Below are 16,361 nucleotides of genomic sequence, written 5' to 3'. Positions count from 1 at the left end.
ACTGCTGTAGCTCCAAGGCAGAATTTTAAGGGTGACCTTTCTACATCTCTGACTGAATCAACTATTGCCCCATTTCATGTGTGTCACATAGGATGTGAACTCTGAGGCAAAGGCGGAGAAGTCGCTTTCTGGAAAAAGCAGCTGTGCACTTTGGGCTATGGAATGCCAGGGAAAGAGGAGAGGAAATATTTGTGGCAACGCTGAAAGCTATAAATGTCTCATCATGCACACTTAATATGTGTTTGAGCCCATTTCAGCCTTTTAGGGGGTGGCAGCCCTCATGTGGAAGCCTGGGTAACTTGTTAAAGGTTTTCAGTGCCACAGACTAATTGCAACATCGTAGTTCAACCTGGAGCCTCCTACAGTTCTGGTCAATTGTTACCAATTCCCTCTGGCCTTTTTGATCTTATCTTGCAGAAGATTTTAAGAAGTTCAGGTTGCAGATGCAAATTACCTCATTCATATTGCAGCCTCCTCTTTCAAGGAAATATCCTCTATCCTATGCAAATACATGTGATAGGGATGTATGAGCTGTTTTTCTTGGTTTCTCAATATAGTTTAGCATAGCAAACGAAGAAGGCTACTATTCTCCTCCCCATCATGCCAAGCCCTACACACACTCCCACTTCTCTGCCCCCAGTGCTTGCTGAAACAGCTGGGAGACTGAGTAGGTTTATGGATGCTCTAGATAAAATCTTTGCCCCACTTAGTCCTTCTGGACATGTATTCATCCTGACACACATGCTTTTGAAAGGCTGGGACAGTCGTTCCACGTGTGTCTTGTTTTGCTAATTCAGTGGAAATTGCCAGAGAGCTCTGTCTCCCTCCATCATCAGGCAGGAACTGAAGCTGCCATTGTGTTGAGGCTGTGATCATGCCACTTTGCCTATAAATTATTCACGGCATTGCAGTGTAATCGTCTGTTATGTTAAAAATAGGTCATCATGAGTGTCCCCAGTGAAATTCTAAGTCACAACAGCTGATTTTAGCTTTGTCTCCAGAAAACAGTGACCTTTTCACAGCAGTAATTGACAATTATGGTGTACTTCTGTCTCTGTGACAGCTCCAGCGCACCTTCAGAAACATTAATTCCCAGCAATGGTAACTCCACTTTATACTTGAGACAACTAAACCAGAGCTACTAAATTACCTGCTGAGCTTTGCTGAAGCACTTTGCTTTCTATTAGCCTTTGCTTTCCAGGCCAAAGAGTAAATCAGGATTATCAGAGAAGAGATTATAGTCTGAGAATACCTAAATGCACTGCTCCTCCCAGGCACTCAGAAAGCTTCTTGAAAGGGCTGAGCAGGATTTTCTGGCTGATATGCATCAGTTACACATGATTCTGGGGGGGCCAGGTATATTGAGAAGTACTTCACCTTTTTCCATTGCCATACAGACTCCAGCCCACTGAATCCCCTGAATCAAGAGAGCAGCAGGCTTTCAGCTCCGTTGCAGACCTACACAAACCTGGAAAGGGGAGCACAACCAAATAGTCTGGACAGAGGTCCATGGGAAACTCTCTTTCCCCCATAAGATATTGTGTGGGAAGGCTCTGTGTGGACCTCCCTGAAAAAGTGGGATATTGTTGAAATTTCCCTGCTTGCTTTGGGGATGTGTGCCTGTTATGCAGATACAAAGACTTAGCTCAGGCCTGGGTGACTTCATTCACCTGAAAGCAAGGACTGGTGGTGGGTGGCAGTGCTCAGCAGACTGTGCAGACAGCAATTTGCATGGAGGTCTCTTGTTAGCATGTTCAGAGCAGCAAGAGGCCAAAGGAGGTGGGGGGATGGTTGGGCACACCACAGCTTTGAGTTTTGGGTGTCTGAGGTAGATCAGGCCTGCCCTAGCCTTTAAGGAAGATAATTTATACCTGGTTTTTCCTCATGTAACTTGTCTCTGCTGTGCACAAGGCATCTTCATATTGCTGATGGACATCCCACAGGACATCTGCAGCAGGTACCACACACCAGGAAGTGTTCTGTGGCAACACAGGGTACAAACCTGACTGCTCTTACCTGGGGATCTTGGTTCAAAAATATAAGTGAATGATCATATTTGAGAAACATGGCAGGTGCTGGAACCATCACTTGGGAAAGCTTTTAGGGGAGAGGTAAAAGACAGGACCCTGACCCCTTCCATGAGCAGTCTGGGCAAGACGTGAGCTTTAACATTCTGACCGTATGCAAGTTTGCCATTACTCTTTCCAACCATATATATTCTCCTACTGCACCCTGCCCATGCTGCCCTTTGGATTGATTCCATTCTTTATTCCTTCTCTGTCCAGTTTGTTGGACATTCATTGCCACCCTGTAACACTTCTTGCTCTCTTTCTAGAAGAGTTGGATACGCACTTGTTTTTCTCTCCTCTAACCACTGTGCAATCATTTCCCCCCTTTTACTTCCCATCACTGTGTTGCTGCTCCACCCTCAAGTTCCTCATTTCTCCTGATGGTGCTTTTGCAAGTCTTTCCACTTGCTGCTCTGGGGTACTTTGTGGGGAAAAGTTACTAGTGCTGATCTTCTGCAGTGATTCAGGAACAAATTCCATTTGGAACTTCTGGCCAGATGCTCAGCACTGCTGGATCTTTAGGAATGACCGAAGCATAATGCAGTGGCTGTGTCCTGTGGCGTGTCAGGACACACTTGGAACAGCTATGGATACAGAGGTAGAGGCCAGGGACAGAAAGGGGAGTCACATTTAGCTTTTGATGTACCACAGAGATAACACTTTCCCTAGGGTAGTAATCCTTCTTTTATCTGTTCTTTGTCCTACCTGGCTGCATTTATGGTGGTCTGAGATAGCTGTCTTTAGATCAAGAACACTTCCCACAATGGCCTGTGCCTCTGGCAATGTTTGATGTTCTGAAGGGTATGCTTGTGCATACACCCTACTCACCCTCATGTATATAACTTGAGAGACCAGGACAAAAGAGACACTAATTGCATTTTTTTTCTCCCAGAACCTGTTTCAAAATCAGCACTGATGCCTCTTCTGGGCACGTTTTGCGTGGCAATGTTCATGCAGGGTTGGAGAGAGCAGCACATTCCAGTTTCTCAGACTGCTTAGCAACCAGGGCTGGCTGAGCCGCTCTGAAGTGCACACCAAGAGTGTGGATGGCGTGTCTAGTACTGCAGCTTTATTTTTCCCCTGTCTCTTGTTTTTAAAAACCATTGCTTGTTTTCTAGTTAAGGCACCTGAAAAACTGCTGGAAACTAATTTTTTTTCTCTCCTGGACAGCTGGAAGTCAGCTACACTATGGGATGATCAAAACTGCTATAGGAGGGATTGGATACTTGGAGAGAGAGGTATGGCACTACCAGCCTGCTTTTTGGGAGCATGACTGCAGGACAGTGTCATCCATGCTGCTCCTAATGGGCTGGCTTGAAGTCCTGCTGCTGGACAGCCATGAAACCAACTTGTCCCAAGGAGTGCCGGGATGGATTGGAACACATTGCTTTCCATAGGTCTGCAGCATGGGAGGTTGCCTGGGTCAGTACAACCAACATGTTTAAGATCAAGAAGGCCTTGTTAGATCATCTCCAGGAACAGATTCAGTTTTGTAGATGGGAAGTCAATATGTTCCTAGCTTCCTCATTGGGATCCTCTGCAATCATTAGGTAATTTCTTGCCTCTTACTTGTTTCTTGGCTCTCAAATGCCCAGACCTATCTCCCTGCCACAACCTGTGACCCAGCAGCAGTGTAGAGACAGGTCCTGCCTTCCTGCTGCTCTGTGAGCCCCACAGATCATGGCAAGAAGGGGAGGAGCTGCAGGGGTGATGAGCATGGTCTGGGGAAAATGATGGTCAGGTAGAAGAAGGCTACAAAGGCTAGGGTGGAAGCAGGAAGCAATGAAGCAAATAATGCCAGACATGTTTAAAAATTAGCTCCATGTATGAATCCTGCACTGCTGCACACCTGTCTTCCTGCATGTCCCTAATGGGCCAGTTTCATAATAGAAATCCAGAAGTCCTCAGGTGCAAAGGCTCCAAGCAATTTCCATCCTTAGTTACATTAGTGTAACTCCAGAGTTGCCCTGTAATCATTCTTAGATCAACTGCAGTATGGGTGACCCAGAGAGGTCCTTGGTGAAGACCCTGTGCTCCTCTGTCCTTCTTGTGGACCAAAATTCTGCACAGAGGACTGTAGCTTTGAGAAATAATTTTCATTCTCTCCCTGCCTCCAAGATACCACCACTTCCCTCTTTTCCTCCCCAGCGCATATTTCTGTGGCTTAAATATAGCAAACACAAAACAAGTGCAGCACACACAGAATGCCATTCGGGGGAGCGCAGTGAACATGCTGCCTCTGTAATGCAATGAGCCCCAAGTGCATCTGCCAAATATTTGGACTGAGATTCCAAGGGAGAGGGGGTGGTCTGTAGCACAGAGAAGCTCTGACCAAACCCTCAGACCAGTAACCCCAGGCATCTCTGGGGGGGATACACATTCTTTGTTGGTCCAGCCTGCCTTCACCTGGAGGTGATTGACCACTCATAGTAGTTATTTCCTCTAGGAAAGGTGAAGAGCAGCTTTGTGTGAGTGGATTTAAAATTCACAAATAATACATAAAGCAAATAAGAAGTGCTTCTTTAGGGGTGTGTTCTGGCTTTGTGGCTGAGGTTAAATGACACCAGTGAAACCATGCCAGTTTTTGAACATCTGACCCTGTGTACTATTTTCAGTGCAGTGATTTTTGAAGTGATTAATGACAACAACTTGGCACTACTCAGAGGCTGGTGTTGCTGATTAAGCTAACTCTTCCTTGGCTCACAACAGGCATCAGGAAGAGAGTGGGCAGGAAGCTCCCCAGAGTGACAGAAGAGGCAGAGCACATCAGGACCTCCCGAGATGCCTGTGTTTCAATGGGGAAATTAAAAAAAAAAAAAGCTACTGACATCCAACTCCAGAGCTGAGCTCAGCAGTGTTGGAGTGCTCTGCTCCTCCTGTGGCTTTCTTTTTCTTCAAGAATATTTTGTATGGATTCTTTTCAACATTCCCACCCCTCTCAATAAAAAAAGAGCCTCCCTTGTTAAGTGTGTGCTGGGATTGCTAGTGTGGCACTCCTTGCATGTGTTTGTAGAAGGATCTCAGAGATGCTATCTGGTTTCAAATCTATCTACATCTACAAAGTATCTCTCTTCTCCAAGACCCTCAAGAAAAGGAAATCTGCTATTTCAGTGTGAGGGCAGCGAGCAGGACTCCAAAACTTACAGGATCTCTCAGTTGGCAAACTGCACTTCTATACAGTCACAATCAACTACTAAAAAAAGCACGGTGCCTTGTAGACAATATCCACGTTCACAACAGAGCTCTTCCACTGCTCTGAGCTACCATGAAATGAGAAAGGACGTGAACAAAGCTCATTTATGCCATGGAGCCTGAATGCTGGCCAACCTTGTTAGCTACTGGCACCTTAATCACAAATTTGAGAAAGCCATGGGGCTCATGTGTGTGATTTCATAAGCTCATCTCCCTGAGGTCCTGCAGGCATCCTTGAAAATTTAATGTCTGTGTTAATGACATATATTGAATATATTCACAGAGCTTTTAGCTGTCCTGCCAAGCCCCTCAGAGGGTCTGGTCTCTCCCTCTCTCTTCTGGCACAGGTGGCTGTGACACCCCTCTGGGGAAGCTCCTGGATACTACCACCTGAACCATAGGTGCACTCCCCAGGCAGTGAGAAGGGCTGGGGGCTTTTCTGGTGTTACACAGCATGAAGAGAGGATCAGTTGCACCAAAGCTCATCATTGCAGGTCACTTCCCCTCAGGCTGGGCACAGGGAGGGCAGGAAGGCAGAGCTAGCCTGGGGAGCAGCCTGGTGTGATGAAAGGGGAGCTTTTGCAAGCCCTTGTGTGCACTGCTATAAGGCACCTCAGAGAGCTCTGAGTTTTTGGGGCAGTTTCGGGGTTTCTTCCCAGGGTGATCATTTCATCTGGGATTTTGGGCTCAAGCACTTATTTCACTGGACTATTTTTGAGTGTATTTTCCTTCTCTGTGGAATGGGTTGCGGTTAATTGCAGGCAGGCTCACTCAATGTCATGACATGGGCAGTGAATCCCAGGCAGGGCTCTGGTTAGTGATGCTACAGGAGCAGCCTGGGTGCTGAGCTTCCCCAACACAGTGCAACAGAGCAGCTCCTAGTGCAGGTTTTTTTCCAGCGGGGCTTAACTAAAAGCATCACTGTGCACTGGGGGTGCCTAACCCAGGCCCATGTGGGCAATACCTTAGCTACTGCACGCTGGTTAGAGGCAAAGCTCAAGTAAATATCACTTCAGTGGTAAGCAGCTGCTGCAGGGCTTCCTCCTTGAACCTGCTGTCACAAAGATGAGTCTCCTGCAGTGGATCTGCCTCCTGTTGCCCCGTGGGTGGGAATGCTGGGCTGTGGACCCCAACAGGCACCAGCCACACTTGTGCCCACTGCTGCCAGGTTGGCACCAGGGGACTGCCAGTGAAAGAGCCCAGGTCAGTGAAGGATCCCTATTTCCATGCCCTGAACTGGCACCTGGAGGGGCTTCTTGTTTCCACCCTCGCCCTCCCTCCTTCTCACACACACTCACTACTGACTAACCACTTTGAGGAGCTAGAACACTAAATCTCAGAGAAGGCTGGAACAGAGGTGATTCAAATTGCCCCAATTTGGGTGCAGCCAGATGTGTTTATCCACTACAATCTCTTCAGGCAAAGGCTGGTCACAGTGGGCTTTTCCACAAAATAACGGTTTATTTTCTCACTCTCTATGGCTTCCTATCTTTCTACTTCACTTCTTGTCTTCCAACCTTTTTATAAACTATTAGCACCCAAGGTATCATTTCCAAGCTCTGCATCTCTGAATTTCTAACTCCCAGACTACCTGCAATTAAACCAGAGCAAGCCAATGCCAGCCCCCATAAGTTACATAGCTTGAAGCATTTTATGCTTAGGATTTCCATTGCAGTTTTGCTTCACCTGTTTTCCAGGGATATCAGGGACTCTGTCACAGCACAAACCCCTGCTTCAAACGATTTCCCTGCTCCCGGATGCCAGATCAACAACACACTGCTTAAAATTCTGTGTGGCCTGACCACACCCCTCACCCCCAAGAGCAAGGCTGAGATACAGAAGAAAATCTGCTATTGGGAAATCTTCCCACCATCAACTTTTTAGTGCCTCTGTGACATTGTCAAGTGCTTGACTACTCTCTCCCTCTCTCTCCCCCCCACCTCATCCATGCACACAGACTGTTTTCACTACTCGCCTTTTAACTCTGCACTTCCTGACCCGGTTGTTTTGTGCCTGTCACACCCATGGCACACCAACCACAAGGCTTTGGTTCAGCATCCAGGCAGGCGGAAGCTCATTTCACAGGCGGCTGAGCTGTGCCTCGAATTATTAAAGGGGTGAAGTTGTTTACGCCACCCACTCACGTTAGCCAAGACACATTTTTTTTGTGAATTTAATGACGGGACTGAGCGACAAAAAGCTTGTGTTTCCTGAAACTTCGTAAAGATGCTATGTAAAAACAAGAGGGGGAAAATGTGTGAAAAGAAAGGCAATTTTGCTTCAGCTTTCGGTGCAACACTTGTTTTGCAAGCTTAGAAGGCGCCTCAAGCACACCTGATCAGTGGTTTGTCTCTGGCTTGTACACACCTTCCTCTTTTCTCTGAGGGCTGGTTAAATGCCACTTGTTTATTCGACCTGGATTTCCCCCTCGCTGTTGTTATTATTAGTGATCTAGAAATATTGTCAACAGATATGAACTGAAAAAGCTGCCTTCCAGAAATGGAGACGGAAACACCAAAAAGATCAAAGGTTTTTAATTAAAAAATAGGGAGAAAACAAAGCAGAAAATGTCTTTCATTTCCATCCTTTTTTTTTTTTTTTCATTTGGGCCTCATGGGCTCAAACTTTTCTGCTTCATATATGGACTGCAATGCCCTGTTAAAAATAACCCTCCAGCTGCCCACGACAGCTGGAGGTGCCAGAGCACTGCGGGTGGGTCAGTGTGGGGGCGCCTGGGGTGGGGATGGGCGTCTCACACTGACTCCTCTGGCCACAAAAAGCTCTCTCCCCTGTCTGCATAACTCTGTGTCCACCCATGGACCACCAAAATGAAGCAGCTGCGAGAAGCAGGTGAGTGAAGCATTTACTGTAAACAGGAATAACAAAAATGCTCCATACGACAGCACTCTCTTTTCCTTGCCATCCTTGTCCTGCATGTTAAATAGGTCTGATCATGCTCTTGCAGAAAGGTGCTTCCATCTGAGTTTATAGGCCAAATATCTCACTACAATCCATTCTATCTGGATGAAGCAGACACTGTTGCCTTGGTGATGGGACTTCTCATCCTCTGGGCAGCAGGGAGTATAGCACACACTTTTTCTGGGAATGTGAGATAAGCCAAAAGGACAAGTAGGACTGGTGGGACCTGTAAACATTTTCAGGACATTGATCTGCAGTCTCCCAGCAGTCAGGAAGGAATAGCTCCCATGCTTGATACATTGCAAGGCTGCTCATTCTTACAAAGCCTCCTGAAGTATTGAAAACTCATATGCTGGATAGACAGCAGCCATGTCAAATGTTTTGGGGTGAAAACATAGGAAAAACAGTATCTCCATATATCCTTGAGGTAGGCATCTGCTGGAATACCATACTGATATGAACATATCAGTATCTTTAAAAGTCATAATTCTCTAGAAGTTACACCACCTTGATGCAGTCTGTGGGGAGGGGTTATACCTGAGAGGTTCACCAAAGCAGGGCTAGATACAGCATGGAAAGAAACCTGGTCCCATGGGTCACAGACAAGCTGTGACATGCATGTCCCTGTGTGACGTTTTGACAAGCTGCTGCAGTCGTATGGCCAAGAAATGCACAGTGTCCAGTATTGCTTTAGGGAAAAAGTTGCTTAACCTGAATTGTTGCTGAATAAAGAGTCTCAACTATAAGTTAATATCCAAAGCTTTATCCTCAGTTTTCTCTAACATCTCTAACCTCATTATGTGCAGGCAGTGCACATAACCATGTACAGCAGCTACCTTTTGTTTGAACTAAGCCTCAAAGCTGGTCCCAAACCCCAGAACTAAAGCTCTTTTCTCTCATAAAAGACAGGCAGGCTTTACAAGGATGTAAAGGCATCTGGTGCATTTTTGAAGCATACCTTAAACATTTGATGCAGTTACTGTTCTCCTGGGAGCCTTGATGGGCAGCAGTGCTGGAATGTATCTGTATGCCATAAGCAGCATGTCAGTCCTGGGCAAGGAAAGGGCCCTGGGACTCTGACACTGTGCAGTGCACCATCTAAAATGGGGCTCTTGTCTACTGAACTGGAGCACACACTTAATGAATGTAACGAAGAAGACAGAATGGAGAGTTTTCCCCCCCATTGTTTGGAAACACTGATGGGATTTTGTGTTGGCTTTGATCTGAGAGAGAGGTTATGGTTACTCCATGTACAACCAGAGGGCATATAGAGGACATAGGAAGTGGAGGTGTGAGGAGAGGTCAGTGTAGACTAGCTGCATGAAAAGATCTGCAATAAATCACAGCTTGATTTCTACTTTTCCTGTGCATTCTCAGTTTGGATAGGGTGGTCAGTGCTAACAAAATATTTGAACCTAATCCTCAAAGGAATACCAAGCAAGTTTGCCAACAACACTAAATTGGGAGGACTGTTGACTCCCTCAATGACAGAGAGGCCCTGCAGAGAGACCCCAACAAAACAGAGGACTAGGCAATCACCAACTCTAAGAAGTTCAACACGGGCAAGTGCTGGATTCTGGACCTTGGATGGGGCAACCCTGGTTGTGTGTATAGTCTAGAGAACGAGAGGCTGGAGAGAAGCACTGTAGAAAGGGACCTGGTTGACGGCAGGTTGAATCTGAGCAGTGCCCTGGAGCCAGGAGAGCCAGCCCTGTCCTGGGGTGCATCAGGCACAGAATCACAGCCGGGCAAGGGAGGGGATTGTCCTGCTCTGCTCTGAGCTGGGGCAGCCTCACCTCCAGTGCTGGGGGCAGCTTTGGGTGCCACAACATAATGAGGGATGTAAATCCATTAGAGAGCATCCAGAGAAGGGCAACAAAGGTGGTGAAGGGCCTTGAGAGGAAGCTGTATGAGGAGGGGCTGAGGGACTGTTCAGCCTGGAGAAGAGAGGACTGAGGGGAGACCTCACTGCAGTCACAACTTTCTTGTGAGGGGAAGAGAAGTGGCAGGCACTGATGTCTTCTCTGTGGTGACCAATGACAGGACCCAAGGAAACTGCATGAAGTTGTGTCAGGAGAGATTTAGGCTGGATATCATTAAAAGGTTCTTCACCCAGAGGGTGTTTGGACACTGGAAAAGACTCCCCAGGGAAGTGGTCACAGCACCAGCCTGACAGAGCTCAAGAAGCATTTGAACAATACTCTTGGGCACATGGTGTGACTCTTGGGGGTACTCTGTGCAGGACCAGGAGCTGACTTGATGATCCTGATGGATCACTTCCAACTCGCCATATCCTATGATTCTGTGATATGCTGGCCATGTTTGCTGACTGCTTACAAATTTTGACCATGGATGTGTCTGCTTGATCTAGGAGCTCCTGCTGTGCTGAGCCTCTAGTTCCAGTCAGAGGCTGTGTTGGTACAGTGACATCATGCCTCCATGTGAGCCCTCAGCTCTCCTCCCAGGAAAACCAGGGTCTGCCAAGAAAGCTGACTCCTGCTCAAATCTCCTTCACTCCCTGGGCTTGGCTCCTCATCTTAGACTCAGGGAAAATCCACACCATCATTGCAGGCTGCAATGATGAGGGGAAGCCTAGTGCTAGTGGAAGGGATTTCTTTGTAATGAAATATAACTTCAGAATCTCAGTCACTTAGAGTCACTAAAAATTAAACAGCATTTTCCCCAAAGTGGGTGTTTTGACCTAACAAAATTGTAAGAGTAACTGAAGACACTTACTTTGAGTTCACACAGTGAGTAGGGCTTAAAAGAAATTAAATCTATCATTCCCTCTGCTTTCAAAAGGCTAAAAGAATTTATTTTTGAAACTTTTGCACAGCTGTGCCCTGTGAAACACTGATGATGTTGCAGGAGAGGGAGTTGTGCTTCACTGAACCTAAGCACAATCACTTGCAAAATCTCTGCAAAACCTCTGAAGAAGAGAGTACCATGTCAGTGCAAGGCAGTTTTATTACAAAACAAGGGTAAGAGCTAACAAAGTTTCTTTGAGGATGAACATTTCAAAGCTTTGAATACCTATTGCATTTTTGTGAAGATAGTTCTAGTTTATTTTGTCACACCCAGCTCTGTGACTTGTGATTTCAATGTATAGTAAGGAAAAACAATGCCTGTTGAAGCAAAGTAAATGTAAATCGTGGAATTATGAATTATGCTGAAGAAAACACAGAAGTTTTCAACAAATGTTTTGGTTTGCATATGGGAAAATATCAGTGCCATCTGACAGTCTGCATCAATAGGAAAATATTTTCCTCTTGATGTTTTACAAAAGAGAATTTAAAACTGTAATTTTGAGAAGAGTTATCCTAGGAACTTCACGTTGATATTTCAGAAAACATGAAACACCAGAGGAATTCCAGAGAGCTGTAATTTAATGTTGTGTCACTAATGATGCGACAGCCTGGCAGTGGTCAAGCCTTGCCAAGGAATAGCTGATGCAGAAGACGTATAAGCAAAATTAAAAGAGATGGAGTACAATCAGTAGCAATCATTAGGATTTTAGAGAAAAGAATTGCATTGACAGTGTACTCAGACTTCAGTAAGAAATAAAACTTGCTGCTGCATGAGATCTTTACATACATAACCCAGCTGAGAAATCATCAAGGATGCCAGCTTCTAGGGAGGACATACAAAGATATGTTCTTTCCCATGGGATTGAACTATTCTTATGTCAGTGACCTGAAAGGGAACTTTAAACAGTGATTGACTGAGTTTGCAGGTGGCATAATGTCTGAAGAAGTAGAAAACAGGCTACTTGAGAAAGTGAGATTCATCCGGCTTTAGTATGGGCATAGCTGGGAGCAAGTGAGATAAGCCATCCTGATAGGATAGCATTGACTTTGTCCCGAGAAATTTGAGAAAAATCGGAGAAGAGCAGACCCTCATGTGATGCTGCAACCTGAAAGGACTTTAGCAGACCCTTGAACTGATCCTGATATATTATATATATACTTTAAAAATATGAGTAAACATATCATGTAACTTCTGGATTTGTTCCTGGTCTAACAGTTTTGGAGCAGTGGGCTCCATGCTGGTGTCCACATCTCTCCAAGGGACTGGTCTCAATAACCATGAAAATGCTTAACAGATTAAAATTTTATAAGGAAACAGTCATTGATAACAGTCTGCTTGGCAAAGGATAAGTGTGATCTGAATATTGCCTGTAGATACTTATATGAGATTTTTATATGCACAAGTAATAGTGAAGCCTTAGCTCTCCTGGACAGGAGGGAAACTAACTCCAAAACAGTAGACAGATCAGTACTAGAAGAAATAAAATGTAGCTGTCTTTAACTGTGATGGTAGCTAAGCCTTGGGATGAGTTAAAAAGGTGGACAGAGATTTGCCATCATCACTTTCCAAATCAAGCTGGATGTGGAAAATAATAGAAAATAGCCCATGCCCTAAGAGCTGAGGTCTGCACTGAGCTGGGAGTTCAGTGCCTGACAAATGCCTCCATCTGGCCTGAAAATCTGCGACTAAGCTTTGGCTGGGACTAAGTTTGGGCTGGCGCCTGAGTCTGCAGCATGAGCGGGGCGGGGGCTGCCCTGTGACCGAACGGGCGCTGCTCCTCCCTGCTCCGATCCCACCCAGCCCCAGGGAGTGCACTGCGGTGTCCAGGGTCAACAGCACTCCACAAATAGCAGCCAAAAAGTTAATGCTTCCTTGCTAGCCCGTTCAACAGAGAGGAGAGGGGGCTGAAGGGGAAGTCTAGCACTGTGCTTGTGTTGTTTGGGCTCTCCAGCTGGCAGATTTGGGAGCCAACAATCCCTCTGTCTGAGAGAGCAGCTGGGATACCACTGCTCCCAGTTACATGTAGGTGAGTTGAAGAGGATGTCACCAAATTATAGACTTGTAGGATACCTTAGGTGGGGTGGGACCTCAGAAGATCATCTGTTCCAACCTCCTGCTCCAAGAAGGGTCATGGAGAGGTTTTTAAAATGTTCCTGCCTTTGAAAAGCAGAGCCTCCTCTAGCTGTTTCTGGATCAGCCCTGCCAGAAACAACTTAGCTGAGAGGCTGGAACAGATTTTTGAAGTGGTGTATCATTCCCTTCAGATGACACAATATATATGTCGACTAAGCTGCCCACATTTCTCTCCTTCCCTTCTACATTTTTGATTATGAACACGGGCTAAAGGTTTCAGAAACAGCAAAGCAGTGGGCTTAAAAGCCCACTGTTTCTTCAGAGCACTTGCAAATGTCCATGTCAAATCAGAGCATGTGGATGATTATCTTGGGAAGCAGCATCCACCTGAGCTGAATGCAGGATGCAGCAAATGCAATGGGATACTTTCAATGCCAGTTGATTTGCCCACTGGCATGAGGTGTTTCCTGGACTATCAGGATTTCTTCCACAATGCAAATGCACTGACCTCTCCTTTCTGCAAATTCATTGCCCTTCTAAGCCCAGACTGGGAAACAGGGTGAGAAGTGGGGGCATAGAGACGTGAGAAATGTATTTCAGTACAGAGAGAACATCATTGAAACTGCTTTCTTTTCTGAGCTGATGCCTTTCACTGGGGCTCAGATAACTAGATTTGGCACTATTCACTGCTAAGTTTTCCATACCAACCGCAGCTGAGCTTTGTTTAAATGAGGCTTGCTGGAGCTGTGCTGAAAGTGAGTTTAAAGGTTCACAGTCTTTGGAGTGGATCCAGGCAGCCCTTTGTGCCTTTAACTCCCTTGGAAACTGTGGAGGGCTGGGGGCCGAGAGAAGATTTGCATGAACAAGTTCTCTCCCCGGCTCGAGTGCAAAGGGGAGAGCAGTGAGCAGCGGCAGAAATTCAGAAATTGAGCACCATGGACCAGATTCTTTCTCCTCCTCTGGACCCTCTTATCTGCGTTTCTGCTATTTTGACTTGATAGCACTCAGTACATATCTAAAAGATGGTACAGGATGCGAGCAAAGAGGAATCAAGCACCAGCAGAAGCACTTTTAGGAATAAGAAATTACAACGCCGGCTTTGTATCCCAGGATGTGGCAGTTGGAGAGAAGGACGCTAACTCTGCTCAGATAATTTAAGTATCAAATCACCTTTAGCCCTTAAGAGCCCCTACTACTCTAACAACAGCTGCACCTGTGCTGTTGAATGCCCAGTGTGCTACTTTGCACAGTGCAGCCACTGTAGCAAATACACTGGGTGTCCCCCAGCTTTCTTCTGCAGTTAACTTCCTTGAAGCTGCTGAACCAGTGTGAAAGTATTTTTATTGTATCTGTGGTCCCTTTGTTCTCCATTCTCTAAGGAGAAAAAGAGTCTGGTCACCCTGTGACCTTGAAGCCCACAGACAACTTCAGATTTACACAAGAAATACCACCCGGGCTAGTAACTGGCCTCTAGTCTGAGTAGGAGAAGGATTAGTTTAATAAAAGATGACTTTACCTTCCCCAAAGGAATCATCTTCTTCTCCGGGTGCAGTCAAATCTTCTTGGGAGTGCTGCATCGTGGCAAGGACGCAGCTCAGGGCGCAGCCAGAGCCGAGTGCTTGAACCTGCTCCTACGCTACAGCTCCACTGCTTCCTTTCACCAGTTTGCTAAATGTTCTGGTGGTAACAGCTTCCGCATCTGCACTTACAAAAACAATCTCATTCATAGAAATGACGCCTCTTGCTCTTACAGTCAGCCTTTGAGATGAGCTTTCAGATGGAGTGTCCTTAGTGCTGAGAGGGAAGTTGATTTTGAGAGCAGAGGAGGCAGGACAGGCTCGAAATGCTGCACCCTGCCCTGTTGCTGAGTGCCATAACTGCGCAGCGGCAGCCCTGTCAGCCCGGGGTGTTAAAAGTTTTGCATATGAATAGGAATGTTTTCTGGTGGCAGAGGCAGAGCCGGGGAACAACTCACCCTGCTCGGACTGCAGAGCAACACCTCCTTTGCACCCCAGGGACAGTGTGACATGAGGAAAACCCCAGGCTCTCTCACTGTCATTAGTTCATGGAACTAATTTTTCTCTTAGCACGGTGGCAGTGGCATCCCTTTCTCACCCACTCTGGGGTGGCCCAAAGCAATGAACATGTGGACAAGCTGGAAAACCGTAGGTGATGGCAGCTGTCCCATGGGAAGATGTTTGGGCAGGGACATGATTCTCACAGTTACACTCATCCGAGTCACAGTCTGTGATGCACTACCAAACCTTCCTGATCTACTGTACAACAGAACAGCACCAAAGTAAAACTTGCTGTCTGCCAACAATAGGTGTATTATTTGAGTATCTCTGTCACTACTAATTCAGCATCACACTAGTCTGTTCTGTCACTGTGCTTTCTGAACTTTATAAAGCAAGTTGACTCCTTTATGTCAGGTCCCTCAGTTTATAAGAGGACCTTACGGACAAACTAACTTACCATAAATTTGTTTGGCCTTTAGGTAGTGTCTGAGCCTTGCATAGCCCTGCTGTCTCGATTGGTCCACTCAGGGATATTTCATATATGTCTGTCCACTGTGGGGCCTAGCACAGGCAGTCCCCCACAGCTCTGCTATCAGAAGTTAGAATGTAATGACAGTAAACCTGAACTGAGCAGTGATTACTCAGTCTAGTAATTGCATGTGTCACCACACCCTTGGAAATTACTCCCAGCACAGCAGCCGTGTTCACTGCAGCTTCTGGCAGATGAGTCACAGATATAATGAGCTCTTCTCTAGTTATTATGTTGGGATTTTTTAAAGTTCTCCCAGTAGGTTGTCTGCAAGGCACTGCACAACTTGAACTAAAGATGGGACAAGTCCATTTGAAGCACCTGAACTCACCCCAGGCCATGCTCATTAGCAAATCCTATGGCAGCACTTCAGTTATCATAGGAAGGTGAAAAGACCCTTCCCAGCTCAGGCACAGCCTTCCTCTGGGTGCAAGGTCCCTGGAAAGTGGTGCTGCATCCCACCTGCTCATGCCTCCCCCTCACTGTCATACCAGGTGTCTTGGTTGCACAGCCTGTGATTTGCTGCCTTGCCAGGGTTGGGAAGCTGTGTTTTCCTAAGTGGATGTGGTTGAAGTAAAGACCATCCCAGGACTGGTTTTTAGTGGGGCATTGTGGTTTGCCCACTGGGTTGTTCTTCTGACACAGCTGCAAGACTCCCTAAGGAACTCCGTTCCCAATAGGCCCTCCTCATACTTGGCTTTGCTTTAAAACTACACTTGTTCAAATGCCCACAGACATGACAGCTTGGTCCAA

At 46.3% G+C, this 16,361-nt stretch overlaps 1 protein-coding gene across 2 annotated transcripts in view; it reads right to left on the bottom strand.

The window, feature by feature from the left end:
- RIPOR2 (RHO family interacting cell polarization regulator 2) overlaps positions 1–14,934 on the bottom strand; it is a 69,412-nt gene extending 54,478 nt beyond the window's left edge. Inside the window, exon 1 of one of the 2 annotated variants that reach the window (XM_033060774.2) lies at positions 14,578–14,934. In XM_033060774.2, the coding sequence (XP_032916665.1) occupies positions 14,578–14,638 (61 nt within the window). In that variant the 5' untranslated portion in view covers positions 14,639–14,934. The remainder of the gene's footprint in view (positions 1–14,577) is intronic. The other variant, XM_033060804.2, reaches the window with a different exon arrangement.
- Between the last annotated feature and the right edge of the window lie 1,427 nt (positions 14,935–16,361).

Source organism: Catharus ustulatus, chromosome 1, assembly GCF_009819885.2.
Source record: "Catharus ustulatus isolate bCatUst1 chromosome 1, bCatUst1.pri.v2, whole genome shotgun sequence".
Lineage (NCBI taxonomy): Eukaryota > Metazoa > Chordata > Aves > Passeriformes > Turdidae > Catharus > Catharus ustulatus.
This window is presented reverse-complemented; position numbering and strand designations above follow the sequence as displayed.